At 53.4% G+C, this 13,422-nt stretch overlaps 1 protein-coding gene across 1 annotated transcript; it reads left to right on the top strand.

Annotated features, from left to right (window-relative positions):
- Window positions 1-6,362: 6,362 nt before the first annotated feature.
- Window positions 6,363-12,525, top strand: Lypd5 (LY6/PLAUR domain containing 5). The gene is made up of 5 exons (XM_059253533.1): window positions 6,363-6,420; window positions 9,967-10,095; window positions 11,116-11,292; window positions 11,745-11,891; window positions 12,266-12,525. Exons 1-5 carry the CDS (start codon window positions 6,363-6,365, stop codon window positions 12,523-12,525), a joined length of 771 nt encoding a protein of 256 aa, XP_059109516.1.
- The last annotated feature ends 897 nt before the right edge of the window (window positions 12,526-13,422 follow it).

The following is a 13,422-nucleotide window of genomic DNA, read 5'->3' as shown; positions in this document are numbered from 1 at the left end:
CTAAATATTTTTCAATTATTGGGTCACAGAGACTTTCAATTAACAAGTCCCCAGTCCTTGCTTGGAGCTGGGGTGGTAGCGCACGCCTTTAATCCCAGCACTCAGGAGGCAGAGGCATGTGGGTCTCTGAGTTTGAGGCCAGCCTGGTCTACAGAGTGAGTTCCAGAACAGCCAGGACTACCTAGTGAGACCCTATCTCATTTAAAAAAAAAAAAAAAAGGCTTGGGGGTTGATGAGATGGCTCAGTGGGTAAAGGTGCTGGCAGCCAAATCTGATGACCTGAGTTCGATCCCAGAACACATATGTTGGAATGGAAGAATCTGCTCCCTCACTGTATCCTCTGGTTTCCACACACACACACACACACACACATACACACACACACACACACACACACACACTAAATGTTTAATAAGCAAAAAGATTTTTTAAACACCATTGCTGGATTCCCACGACGTGCCTATTTCTATGCATCAACACCGTGGGGGATTCTGGCCAGTGAACGGCAAAGCTGGAAGCAGATGGCAGCTATTACAGATATTGGGTAAACTGCTTACAAAAAATTAAATCGGAGAGAGTTAGTCTGGAGAACAGATATTTGAAAATATGCACGGAGTGTGATTGACTTCCCAGGGATGATGTCATTAAAGAAAACTGTCGTGGATCTCTGCATCTGCTTCCATCTGTCCCTGGATGAGGGTTCTATCATGACAGTTAGGGTGTTCGGCCATCCAATCACCAGAGCAGGTCAGCTCAGGCACTCTCTCGACCATTTCCAGTAGTCTATACTGGAGTCATCTTTGTGGATTTCTGGGGACCTCTCTAGCACTCTGCTTCTTCCTATTCCCATGGGGTCTTCATTTATCATGGTATCTCTTTCCTTGTTCTCTCACTCTGTTCCTGATCCAGCTGGAACCTCCCGCTCCCCTAGGCTCTTTTCCCCGACCCTTGCCCTCCATTACCCGCCCTCGCCCCCGGTTTGCTCATGTAGATCTCATCCATTTCTCTGAACCCCAGGTGGAGTTCCAGGAGTCCAATCGGTGAGAGAGAGGAGGGATTCTATGAGCAAGAGATATCGAGACCATGATTGGAAAAAGCACAGGACAAAAAGACAAACTAGCGGAAACACATGAACTGTGAACCAATGGCTGAGGAGCCCACATTGAACTGGACCAGGCCCTCTGGATAAGTGAGACAGTTGATGAGCTTGAACTGTTTAGGAGGCCCCCAGGCAGTGGGACCAGGACCTGTCCTTGGTGCATGAGCCGGATTTTTGGAATCTAGGACCTATGCTGAGACACTTTGCTCAGCCTTGGTGCAGGGAGGAGGGGACTGGACCTGCCTCAACTGAATCTACCAGGCTGGGCTGAGTCCCCAGGGGAGACCTTGCCTTGGAGGAGGTGGGAGTGGGGGGTGGATTGGGTGGGAAGGTGGGGGTGGGGGGTTGGGAAGGCTGGAGAGTGGGAGGAGGGAGGACGGGAATCCGTGGCTGATATGTAAAAATAAATTAATTATAAAATTTAAAAAAAAAAAAGAAAAGAAAAGAAAAAGAAAACTGCCTTACCCTCTCCCAGAAGCCATCAAAAGCCGGTCATTCCTCGGCTAGGGCTTGGGACTTTGTGCCTACCTCTCCCTTTCCAGTTGTTTTTCTGGTTTGAGTTTGCTGGGTTTTTTTTTTTTTTTTTTTTGTTTTGTTTTTGTATTTTCAGAGCTGAGGACCAAACCCAGGGCCTTGCAGCGCTCTACCACTGAGCTAAATCCCCAACCCCCTGGCTTGCATTTGCTGTCACACTTCTGTGAGTGCCCTGCTTGCTTCCTGGTGTCAGCCACTATCTCTGGCTCGGAGGCCCATCTTCCGTCCTCTACTGCTGACCCCCGAGCCTTTGGGGCAAGAGATGTGACAGAGACGCCTATTCAGGTCTGAGCACCCTAGGGTCTCACTCTCTGCACACTGACCGGTTGTGGGTGCGTGCTGGGGTCAGAGTCAACCCTGGTGTCTTCCTCAAGTTGCTCTACATTGCTTTAACGCTTCTCACAGTTGTTCATTCCTTTATTTACGTGGCCGGGTGCACATGCCACAGTGTTAGGGTCAGGAGGTCAGAGACTATCTGTGGGAGTTGATTTTCTCCTTCTGCCACGTGGACTCCAGGGATCAGAGTCAACTGAATTTGTCGTAATTTTTTGTCTTGTGACACCAGCCCTGGTCATTAGGTTTATTTTGGTTTGACTGGCAGCTTCCTAAACATTTCATTTAATGCCAGGGATGTGGGTGGGGCTCTCACATCTTCAGAGGGCTGCAGGGAGGGTGGTGAACTCCCTGGGAACCCCAAGAGGATAGAATCAGAATCATTGCCTTCTGTCATTGCTGCCGTAATGGGGAACATGTGACACCTTAACGTCTTCACAAGTTATCAGCCGAGATCTCTCTCTCTCTCTCTCACACACACACACACACACACACACACACACACACACACGCGCACGCGCACACGCACACACACACACACCAGTTGTCAGCCTACTCTTTAAACCTCCATCCTTCAATTCCATCCCCTTCCACAGTAGCTACAAAAACCCAGTGCCCTTCCTAGCTAGACTCCACTCCTTCGAGGCCCCGAGCTCCACCCTACCCAGTGGGGACCTTCCCCGAGCAGAGAGCCTGTGCTCTGGGAACCAGAGAAGCAGGATGAACAACACGGATGTCAAACAGGTTCTGGGAAGTGAGGCCTGATTAAGAGAGGAACAGGGGAGCCCTTGTCTGTGATTGCCCGCAAGGGCTCGGTGCCTGCGTAAATAAACAAATAAATATAAAAAATGAAAAATGTGCCGGGCAGTGGTGGCGCACGCCTTTAATCCCAGCACTCTGGAAGCAGTGGCAGGTGGATCTCTGTGAGTTCGAGGCCAGCCTGGTCTACACATGGAGTTTCCAGGCCAACCTGGGCTATATAGTGAGTCTCTGTTTTTTTGTTTTGGTTTGTTTTTTAAAGGAAATCTTTTTCAATATTCTTGCCCCAAATTAGGATTAAACTCAGCTCCTGAGAAATGAAAAGTGAGAGGTTTTTAGCAGCAGAAGCTGCTGGAAGGATGCCAGCCGGAGCTTGCTCCAGGAGATCTGCTGAGTTCACGGAGTTTTTCCTGAGACTGCAGAAAGTTCTCTCTCTGATTAGGCCAACTATGCCTGCTCACTGTGGCTTATCAGTGCCAGCATCCCATCCCGTGCAGAGACTGGCAGATAAGGGCACTATCTCCCCTGATGACTGCATTTCAAAGACAGAGAAACATTCTTAGTCAGAGGCCAATGGAAGATTCACCTTCCCTTCAAAGGGCCGGGACAGAAATTGAAATTACAAGGCTTTCGTGGGGCTGGAGAGATGACTCAGTGGTTAAGAGCTCACACTGTGGCTGGGCGTGATGGTGGTGGCGCACGCCTTTAATTCCAGCACTTGGGAGGCAGAGGCAGATGAATCTGAGTTCGAGGCCAGCCTGGTCTACAGAGTGAGTTCCAGGACAGCCAGGGCTACACAGAGAAACTGTTTGTTTATCTCAAAAAAACAAACAAACAAAGAACTCATACTGCTCTTGCAGAGGACCCAAGTTCAGTTCCCAGCTCCCACAACTGCCTGTAACTCCAGCTCCAGGGGATCTGGCGCCCTCTCTTGGCCTCCTTTGGTATCTACACACATGTGGCTTATGCTCACCCAAACAAATAAAAATAAATCTTAAAAAAACACAAGGTCAGGCCTGGAGAGATGGCTCAGTGGTTAAGAAAACCGCCTACTCTTCCAGAGGACCCGGGTTCGATTCCCAGCATCCCCATGGCAGCTCACAACTGTCTGTAATTCCAGTTCCAGGAGACTTGACAACCCTCTTCTTGTCTCCAGACACTGAATGCACACAGTGCAAGTAAACACTCACCTACATTAAGTGAATGAATGAATGAATGAACAAATGAAACAAAAAACTCCACAAAGCCTTGTATGTATATGTATGTGGAGGGAGTGGAGGGTAGAGGGTATGGCATGTGTGGTATATGTATGTGTGCATGTGGGCACACATGTATGTGTGTGTGTGTGTGTGTGTGTGTGTGTGTGTGTGTGTGCCTGTGGAAAAAGGCATCTGGAAGAGGTGGGGCACCTCTTTTCATCTTATATCTTGAGTCAGGTCTCTCACTGAACCTGGACCTCACTCAGTCAGCTAGGTTGGCCGCTCTGCGAGCATCAGGGATCCCCCTGCCTCTGGCTGTCCGGCGCTGGGTGGCAGAACCAAGCTGCTGTGTCTTTTTAAAGCAAGTACGTAGATGCTCGAGTTCATACCTGCACGGCGGGCGCTGCATAGACCAGCCTGTCTCCCCAGTCCCATGCTTTTCGTTTTTGTTTTGAGACTGAGTCCCCTGTGGTACAGGCTGGCTCTGAGCTCCCTGGGTAGCCAGCATGACCTTAAATTCTCCGGCCTCCACCTGAGCGTTGGAATGATGGGCTGCGCCACTCCGCCCCGCCCCTCCCCTCAGGACAGCTCCGCCTTCACCATCCCTGAAAGAGATGAAGCTGTCGGAACTGTCTGATTTGTCAGCCCCGCCCCCACCCTGCCTCGCTCACTAAGTCAGGAACTTTCCCAAACAAACCTTGGGCTCTCTATCAGATAGATCTCCATCAGTTTAAGTACAGGTATTGTGGAAGCAGGCGGGACTCCATTTACTTAATTAACATTTACCAGCACCTTCTGTGGGTACATCCTGTCTACTAGGGTGTCTCTCTTCACCTCTGAGTTTATCTGTGTGTCCACACTGACATCTGTCCACACCGGATTGTGTCTTCCTGTATCTCTTTTTAACTTAAAATTTCTTATTCATCTCGACGGTGTGTGTGTGTGTGTGTGTGTGTGTGTGGTGGGAGGGTGTGTGCCTTGTCAGAGGACAACTTGTGGGCATTGCCTCTCTCCTTCTACCACGTGGGTCATCAGCCTTGGTGGCAAGCACCTTGACCCGCTGAGCCATCTTGACAAGGCTTCTGTATCTATTTACTATTTATTTATTATTTCTTTAAGACAATATATCTCATGTATCCCAGCCTGGCCTTGGTGACATCATGTCCAGTTTTATACAGTGCTGGGGCCCGAACGTGGGACTTCTTGAATGCCCGGCAAGTACTCTACCAGCTGAGCCACAGCCCTAACCTGTCATTCTGCTTCTCATGTGTGACAGTTTTTATTTCTCTCCCTCTCTTGATACTCACCCGCTCATCTACCAATTCATCCACCCACCCATCCATCCATCCACCCATCCACCCATCCACCCACTAATCCATCCATCCATCCATCCATCCATCCATCCATCCACCCATTCATCTATCCACCCATCCATCCATCCACCCACCCACCCATCCATCCATCCACCCACCCACCCACCCATCCATCCATCCATCCATTCATCGACCCACCCACCCATCCACCCATTCATCCATCCACCCATCCACCCATCCACCCACTCATCCATCCACCCATCCATCCACCCACCCACCCATCCATCCACCCATCCACCTACTCATCCATCCATCCATCCATCCATCCATCCACCCATTCATCCATCCATCCATTCATCCATCTACCCATCCATCCATTCATCCATCCACCCATCCATCCATCCATCCATTCATCCATCCACCCACCCATCCATCCATTCATCCATCCACCCATTCATCCATCCACCCACCCCTTCATCCATCCATCCATCCACCCATCCACCCAGTCATCCATCCATCCAGTCATCCCTTCATTGTCACAAACATCCCTAGAGGCTGCAGAGGTGTCCCCCGTCCAAGGTGAGAGAGAAACAGCAGCCCATCGTCTTGTGTGATCAGAAGAGTCAGGAGGGAGCGCAGCAGGAAGATGCTGGAGACTGAAGAGAGGCGGTAGAGTCAGGAGAAGAGGATGGCTGGGTGTCTCTCTCGCCTGGAGATTCGATCCTCTGATTCCAAGCCCATGTCTGTGTGGGTGCTGAGTGCTGGAGTGAAGGAGTGGGGGAAATCAGGAATCGGGGTACCAACTGCAGACCAGCACAGAATGTAGAGAGGAGGATACAGACCAGCGAAGTACGAATCACCCACCCCCCAAATCCAGGTTCCAGGCCCCTAATGCCTTCCTTGGGGCCCGAGAGCCCCACCCCCTTATTCCAGTGGCCCCACCATGATTACCTAGAAGGAGGCAGCCCACGTGAAGGAGGGCGGAAGGGTGGGGTGGAGGAATCTGGAATCCTGGCCGGGCTGGGTGGCCAGGATGCCTGGGGATCAACAGGGAAAACCCGCCTGACGGCAAGTCAGAGTGGAAGGAGTTGTCCTCGGTGTCACATCTCAGCTCCGCAGGCTGCCATGGGCATCCCCAAGACCTTCCTGCTCGGCCTCCTTGGCATCGGGCTCTGCCTGACAGGTACCCACCTGCGCTGAGTCCTGTGAGAAGAAGGAACTGAGCCAGCATTCTTGGGTCTGAGGGAGGAGGGCTGAGCCTAGACCCCTGTGTCTGAGGGAGGAGGGCTGAGCCTAGACCCCTGTGTCTGAGGGAGGAGGGCTGGCCTGGACTCCTGGGTCTGAGGGAGGAGGGCTGGGGTCTGGACCTCTGGGTCTGAGGGAGGAGGGCTGGGGTCTGGACCTCTGGGTCTGAGGGAGGAGGGCTGGGATCTGGATCCCTGTGTCTGAGGGAGGAGGGCTGGGCCTGGATCCCTGGGTCTGAGGGAGGAGGGCTGGGGTCTGGACCTCTGGGTCTGAGGGAGGAGGGCTGGGTCTGGACCCTTGGGTCTGAGGGAGGAGGGCTGAGTCTGGACCCTTGGGTCTGAGGGAGGAGGGCTGGGTCTGGACCCTTGGGTCTGAGGGAGGAGGGCTGGGTCTGGACCCCTGGGTCTGAGGGAGGAGGGCTGGGGTCTGGACCTCTGGGTCTGAGGGAGGAGGGCTGGGCCTGGACCCTTGGGTCTGAGGGAGGAGAGCTGGAGTCTGGATCCCTGGGTCTGAGGGAGGAGGGCTGGGCCTGGATCCCTGGGTCTGAGGGAGGAGGGCTGCTGGGCTTGGACCCCTGGGTCTGAGGGAGGAGGGCTGGGCCTGGACCACTGGGTCTGAGGGAGGAAGGCTGGGCCTGGACCCCTGGGTCTGAGGGAGGAGGGCTGGGCCTGGACCCCTGGGTCTGAGGGAGGAGGGCTGGGCCTGGACCACTGGGTCTGAGGGAGGAGGGCTGGGTTCTGGATCCCTGGGTCTGAGGGAGGAGGGCTGGGTCTGGATCCCTGGGTCTGAGGGAGGAGGGCTGGGAGCACGAACCCCTGGGTCTGAGGGAGGAGACTACAGGTTTGTCCTCTCGAATCTTGGGATAGTGGAGAGCATGTGTGCTTCCCTTCTCATCCCCTCTGCACCCCAAAATGTCATCTCCTCTGACACTGGGTCTTCCTTCCTCTCTCTCCCAGCCCCTCATTGAAGGGATTTCTGGGGAGCAATCAGGGCTCTCCCTGGAGCCAGCAAGGACCTTAGCTCCATCTTTGGACCCTCTGTCATGCAGGACTTACTCACTTGAGCATGAGTGGGTCCTGAGGGGAGAGTTAGGAAGATATTAAGCAAACCCTTCCCGCACGAGGCTCAATTTGTGAGCCTCTGCTCACCACGGGACACAGTTTGGTGTCTGTACGTGTGCCTGTGTTAGCAACCTCGTGTGCTTCTATGTACCAGAGGTCAATATCTGTGTGTGTGTGTGTGTGTGTGTGTGTGTGTGTGTGTACAAGCGCTTGAACTTTGGGGCCGGCAAGATGGCTCCAAGGTGCTTGCCACAAAGCCTGACAATCCAAGTTTGATCCCTGGGACCTACGCAGTGAAAAAGAGAACTGACTTTTAAAACTGGTCCTCTGACCTCCGCACATGCATTGGGTGGGGCACACTCATGCTCCCCCTCCACAACACTATAAATAAAATGTAACAGAAAAAATTTTGAGACAGGGTCTCACTGTGTAGCCCTGGCTGGCCTGGAGCTTTCAATGTAGACCAGGCTGGCCTCAAAGTCATAGAGATCCACCTGTCTCTGCCTCCTGAGTGCTGGGATTAAAGGCGTGTGCCACCGTGATCGACAATTTCAAATTTTTAAATGTTTTTGTATGGTGGTGCTGGACTGTAATCCTAACACCTGGCCAGCCTCAGCTGAATTGTGAGTTCTAGGCCAGCCTAAGCTACATGAGACTGTCTCAAAAAACAAAAAACAACAACAACAACAAAAATATTTGAGGGTTAGTTTCTCTCCTTCACTTTCTTTGAAAAAAAAAAGATGTGTGTGTAATTTTGCACACACATGTCCACTGTGTGTGGTACCTCTGTGGATTACATGTCTATGTAATGTACCCATTATATGATTTTAAACTACTTCGATGGGATCATTTATTTTCCTCATTCGTTTTGCTGTGTGTATGTGTGCAGTGTGTATGCAGGTGTGTGTGGAGGTCTGAGGTTGACACCAGCATCTTCCTCCATCACTCTCCGCCAAGTCCAGGAAGTGTCCAGCTGGCTCGATTTTTCTGGGATCGACTCTCTCTGCCTCTCTCACACTAGGGTGACAGGTGGGCTGCCACGCCTGGGGTCTAACCCTAGCCCTCACACTAGAGGACAAGCTTTACCACCACCCCCAGCCAGCTTCCCAGTCTATGGTGCCATTTCTTTCTTTTTTTTTTTCCAAAGATTTTCATTATTTATTTATGTATATGAGTGCTTTATCTGCATGTACAACTTTATGCCAGAAGAGGGCACCAGATCCCACTAAAGATGGTTGTGAGCCACCATGTGGTTGCTGGGAATTGAACTCAGGACCTCTGGAAGAGCAGGCAGTGTTCTTAACCACTGAGCCATGTCTCCAGCCCGATTTCTTTCTTTTTTGTTTGTTTGTTTTGTTTTTCAAGACCGGATTTCTCTGTGTAGCCCTGGCTGTCCTGGAACTCACTCTGTAGACCAGGCTGGCCTCAAACTCACAGAGATCCTCCTGCCTCTGCCTCCCGAGGGCTGGAACTAAAGGCATGTGCCACCACCGCCCAGCAGAAGGTGTCATTTCTTTTTTTTTTTTTATTTGCTTTGGATTTTATTTCTTAATCAAGACAAAGCTGAAGCTCTGTTCCGTTGCAGCTAAAAAGAAGGTGTCATTTCTAACTGCATAATTGTGTTCTCTTTTGGTGCGTGTGATTTTTCTCTTCTACAACTTTCAGCTTCTTTTAAAAAAAAAAAAGTTATGTCTTCTCTCTCTCTCTGTCTCTCTCTCTCTCTCTCTCTCTCTCTCTGTGTGTGTGTGTGTGTGTGTGTGTGTGTGTGTGTGTGTGTGTCTGCGTGTGCTGGCACATGCCACAGCTCCCATGTGGAGGTCAGAGGACAACTTGCAGGAGTTGATGCTCTCCTTCCATCACGTGGGGCCTGGGGCTCTAACTCAGATGGTCAGTTTTGGCGGCAAGCACTTTACTGGCTGAGCCAACTTGCTGGCCCTCCCTCAGCTTCTGTGTCCCTTGACCCTCTGTCATTGTTGTGACACATGCAAAATACAGACACCAGAGCTTGTGAGTGAGGTGGTCCTCCCTCTAAGTGGCTTTGTTGACATGTCTATCCTCGTGGGATCTCGGGGAACATGGGGCTGCATCCAAGCTGCTCTGCATGCATTTAATAGGAGGTTTGCACAAACCCGTGCCAGCACTTAGGCCAGAGTCCAGTTGCGTTGCTGAGCTGGCTGTGTCTGTGTGAGACTGCACTCTTCCGACCGACCATGGGGTATAGACCGTTTGGGGGATGGGCAGAGCATGGAAATCACTTCAGCCCCTCATGCCAGTGACTGAGGTCTTCGAGGACCACGGTGGCACTTGGTGATGACACAGCTGTCTCATGGTGACATGAGACACAGCAGCCTGGTGTGTGTCTGTCCCATACTGTGTGGACCCCCAGGTTCCCCCTGACCTAACACACCCCACCCCTCTCCTAGGCTCCCAAGCCCTACAGTGCTACAGCTTCCAACACACCTACTTCGGGCCCTTCGACCTCAGCGCGGTGACACTCCCCAGTGTCTCCTGTCCTCAGGGGTGCTCTGAGGCGATGCTGTTGCTGGATACTGGTGAGGACCTGAGGGGTACAAAGGAGGAGACAGAGAGTGGAGGGCAGGAGAAGAGAGAGGAGAAGAGAAAAGAGAAGAGTAGGGATGGGGGAAGAGGAAGCGATGGCTGAGCATGGCGGTTCACGCCTGAGATCCTGGCACTCTGGAGGCAGATTCAGGAGCACACTGCATGTTTGCAGCCAGCCTGGGCTACATGGCAAGACCTGGTCGGAGGGAAAGAGAGAAACAGGCATGATGACTCAAGTTTCTAATCCAAGCACTTCCAATCCTTGGAAGGCAGAGGCAGGAGGATCACAAATTCAAGGTCATCCTTGGCTGCAGAGCAAGCTTTAGGCCAGCCCAGGGCTGTATGAAGCCCTGTCTCAGAAAAACAAACAAACAAAGAAAACAGGGCTGGTGAGATGACTCAGTGGTGAAGAGCACTGGCCGCTCTTCTAGGGGGCCCAGGTTTGGTTTCCAGCACTTAGATCGCGGCTTGCAACCCGCTGTAACTCCAGTTCCAGGTTCTAACGCCCTCTTCCGGCCTGTGTGAGCACTGCATGTGTGCTACATATAAACTCAAATTAATAAAATCTTTAAAAACCACAGAGACCGAGAGAGAGAAGAGAGCTGAGGGGAGAGAAGGGAAGGAAGCAGGGAGGGGAGGGGAGAGGAAGGAAGGGGAGAAGAGAAGGGAGAGGGTAAATGAGAGACATGAAATGAAGGAGGATAAGAGATGAGGGAGGGAGACAGGAAATGGACACTGGGCAGGCTGGACAGGCTGGCACAAGCCATAATCCCAGCACTCAGGAAGGAGACGCAGGAGGAACAGATATTCTGGGTCATCCTTGAGAACATAAGTAGTCGGAGGCTAGCCTGGGCTCCAGGAGACCCTGTCTCAAAAAAAGAAAGAAAAGTTAAAGAGAAGCAAAACAAGGTAGCAGAAGGCAGAACGGAAGGAGGGAGGAGGCAAAACTGAGTGAGAGGAGACAAGCAGGAGGCGGGAGGGAGAGTTCATTCCAGGCCTGGTGCTCTCCCCAGGGTACCGCTCCCTGGTGACCATTGTCCGGAAGGGATGCTGGACCGGCCCCACCACCGGCCCCATGCAGTCCAACCAGGACGCGCTGCCTCCGGACTACGCGGTGGTCCGCGGCTGCGCAACAGACTTCTGCAACACCCAACTCAAGAACCACGATAGCCTCCCCAACCTGAGCCAAGGTGTGCCGGGGGGCGGGGCTGGAGAGACGGGGCGGGGCTGGAGAGAGCGGGGCGGGGCTGGAGGGAGAGGGCGGGGCTGGAGGGATGGGGGCGGGGCTGGAGGGAGAGGGCGGGGCTGGAGGGATGGGGGCGGGCCTGGAGAGACGGGGGAGGGCGGGGGGCAGGGCTGGAGAGGTTAGGGGCGGGACTGGAGGGACGGGGGGGAGGGACTTGAGGGGTGGGGCGGGGCTGGAGGTGAGGGGCGGGACTGGAGGGATGGGGGCGGGGCTGGAGAGGCAGGGGCGGGGCTAGAGGTGAGGGCGGGACTGGAGAGGTCTGGGGCGGGGCCTCCGCCGGGCGCTACTCAGGCTGTAGGTTGCCAGACTCCTCTTCTGCGTGAGCAGTGGCAGTGCGCAGCAGCCGGCACTGCTACCCCGGAGCAATGGTCTAATCTATCTACTGTTTTCTACAAGCACCTGACCCGCCGACGCTCAGTGGCACCGAGTGCTATGCCTGCTTGGGGACCCGCCCCGAAGACTGCTCCCCTGAGAGGTCCCGACGAGTCCAGTGCCACCAGGACCAGAGCGTCTGTTTCCAGGGCAATGGCCAGATGAACATTGGTGAGGGGCTGGAACAGTGGGATGGCCTGGGATAGAAATGTGGAGGCGCTGAAGGCCTGAGGGCAGAGGCACCGGAGAGGCATGTTCTCTGTGGCCTTGGTCTGAGGCAGGAGGCTCGGGTGCAGTCCATGGAAGAAGACCTGGCGGTGATTTAAAGGAGGCTCTGATCTAAGGGGAAAGGCCTGTTGTAGACTGAGAGAGGAGGCCTGCTGTATCGTGAAGGAGGGGGTGGGGCTCTGGTCTGAGGGAGGAGGCACGTCTGCACTCTGAGAGACCTGAGATGTGTCAGAGGACGCAGGCCTGCCCCTGCCTGCAAAGGCAGAGCTCCAGGGAGGCCCCTCCCGCGGCCTGACCCCTCCTCCCTGTCCACCCAGGCAACTTCTCGGTGCCCGTGTACATCCGGACCTGCCACCGGCCCTCCTGCACCACCATGGGCACCACCAGCCCCTGGACGTCCATCGACCTTCAGGGCTACTGCTGCGAGGGCCACCTCTGCAACAGGGACTCGGTGACACAGACCCTCCCCGGCGTCACGTCCCCGGCCCCTCCCCGGGCTCCCCGAATCCTGACCCTGCTGCTTGTTGCTCCACTACTGGCCATCGCTCTGGGGGGGTCCCTTGGGCTCACCGCATAGACAGCGCCTCCAGCATCGCCTCGCTTCTCATCACTCCAGCCCCTAGTGTGGGCTCCCTTTTTAAAAATGGCGTCAAAATAAGAGCCTCACTCCTGTCCCTCCAGCCACAACCTTTATCCCTCTACCCATCCTTCCTGGCCCCACTGGCCCCACCTCCTGAAGGCGCATTTATCTGGGAACTAATCAATGCACTGAGTGAGGTCCCTTACAATCCACCACCACCCATCAGGCCTTCAACACGTGAGCCTTTTGTGATACCTCACAGCCAAGTCACACCACTCACCTTACAAACCCATTTCTCACAAGGGTGGTGGCAATCCCAGCACCCAAGGGGCTGAGGCAGGAGGATCACTACTTCAAGGCCAAGCTGGACTACACTGCAAGTTTAGGTCCAGCCTTGGGCTGCACTGTGAGACCCTGTCAGGCAGTTGTGGCTCACACCTTTAATCTCAGCACTCCAGAGGCAGATGTAGGTGGATCTTTGAGTTTGAGCTCAACCTGGTCTACATAGTGAGTTCCGGGACAGCCAAGACTACATAGTGAGACCCTGTTTCAAAAGAAAGGAAGGGGGGGGAGAGAGAGAGAGAGAGAGAGAGAGAGAGAGAGAGAGAGAGAGAGAGAGAGAGAGAGAACAAAACCCCTGCTTTTCAGTGTCTCTAAAGCAGAACTGGCATCCATACTACACCCCAGCAGTCCCACTCTTGGGTGTACCACCTCAACAGAAATTGGTTCATATGCTCCCCCAAACTATGTAGACTAGTAGGACAGTTCATAGTAGCCACAAACTGAAAATAACACAAATAAATATGAACAGCCGAATGACATGAGGAGGTTATGATCCAGTCACACAATGGAGTACTACACAGCAACGAAAAATGGCAGTTAATAATTACCTGC

The sequence above is a fragment of the Peromyscus eremicus genome, chromosome 1 (genome assembly GCF_949786415.1).
Source record: "Peromyscus eremicus chromosome 1, PerEre_H2_v1, whole genome shotgun sequence".
NCBI classification, from domain to species: Eukaryota; Metazoa; Chordata; class Mammalia; order Rodentia; family Cricetidae; genus Peromyscus; species Peromyscus eremicus.
This window is presented reverse-complemented; position numbering and strand designations above follow the sequence as displayed.

Excerpts from the sequence above, each read along its gene's own strand:
- Lypd5 (XM_059253533.1), top strand. The coding sequence starts at position 6,363 with ATGGGCATCCCCAAGACCTTCCTGCTCGGCCTCCTTGGCATCGGGCTC. Across the intron at positions 11,293-11,744 it reads CCTCCCCAACCTGAGCCAAG|CACCTGACCCGCCGACGCTC; the intron begins GTGTGCCGGGGG and ends GTTTTCTACAAG. Across the intron at positions 11,892-12,265 it reads CAATGGCCAGATGAACATTG|GCAACTTCTCGGTGCCCGTG; the intron begins GTGAGGGGCTGG and ends CTGTCCACCCAG.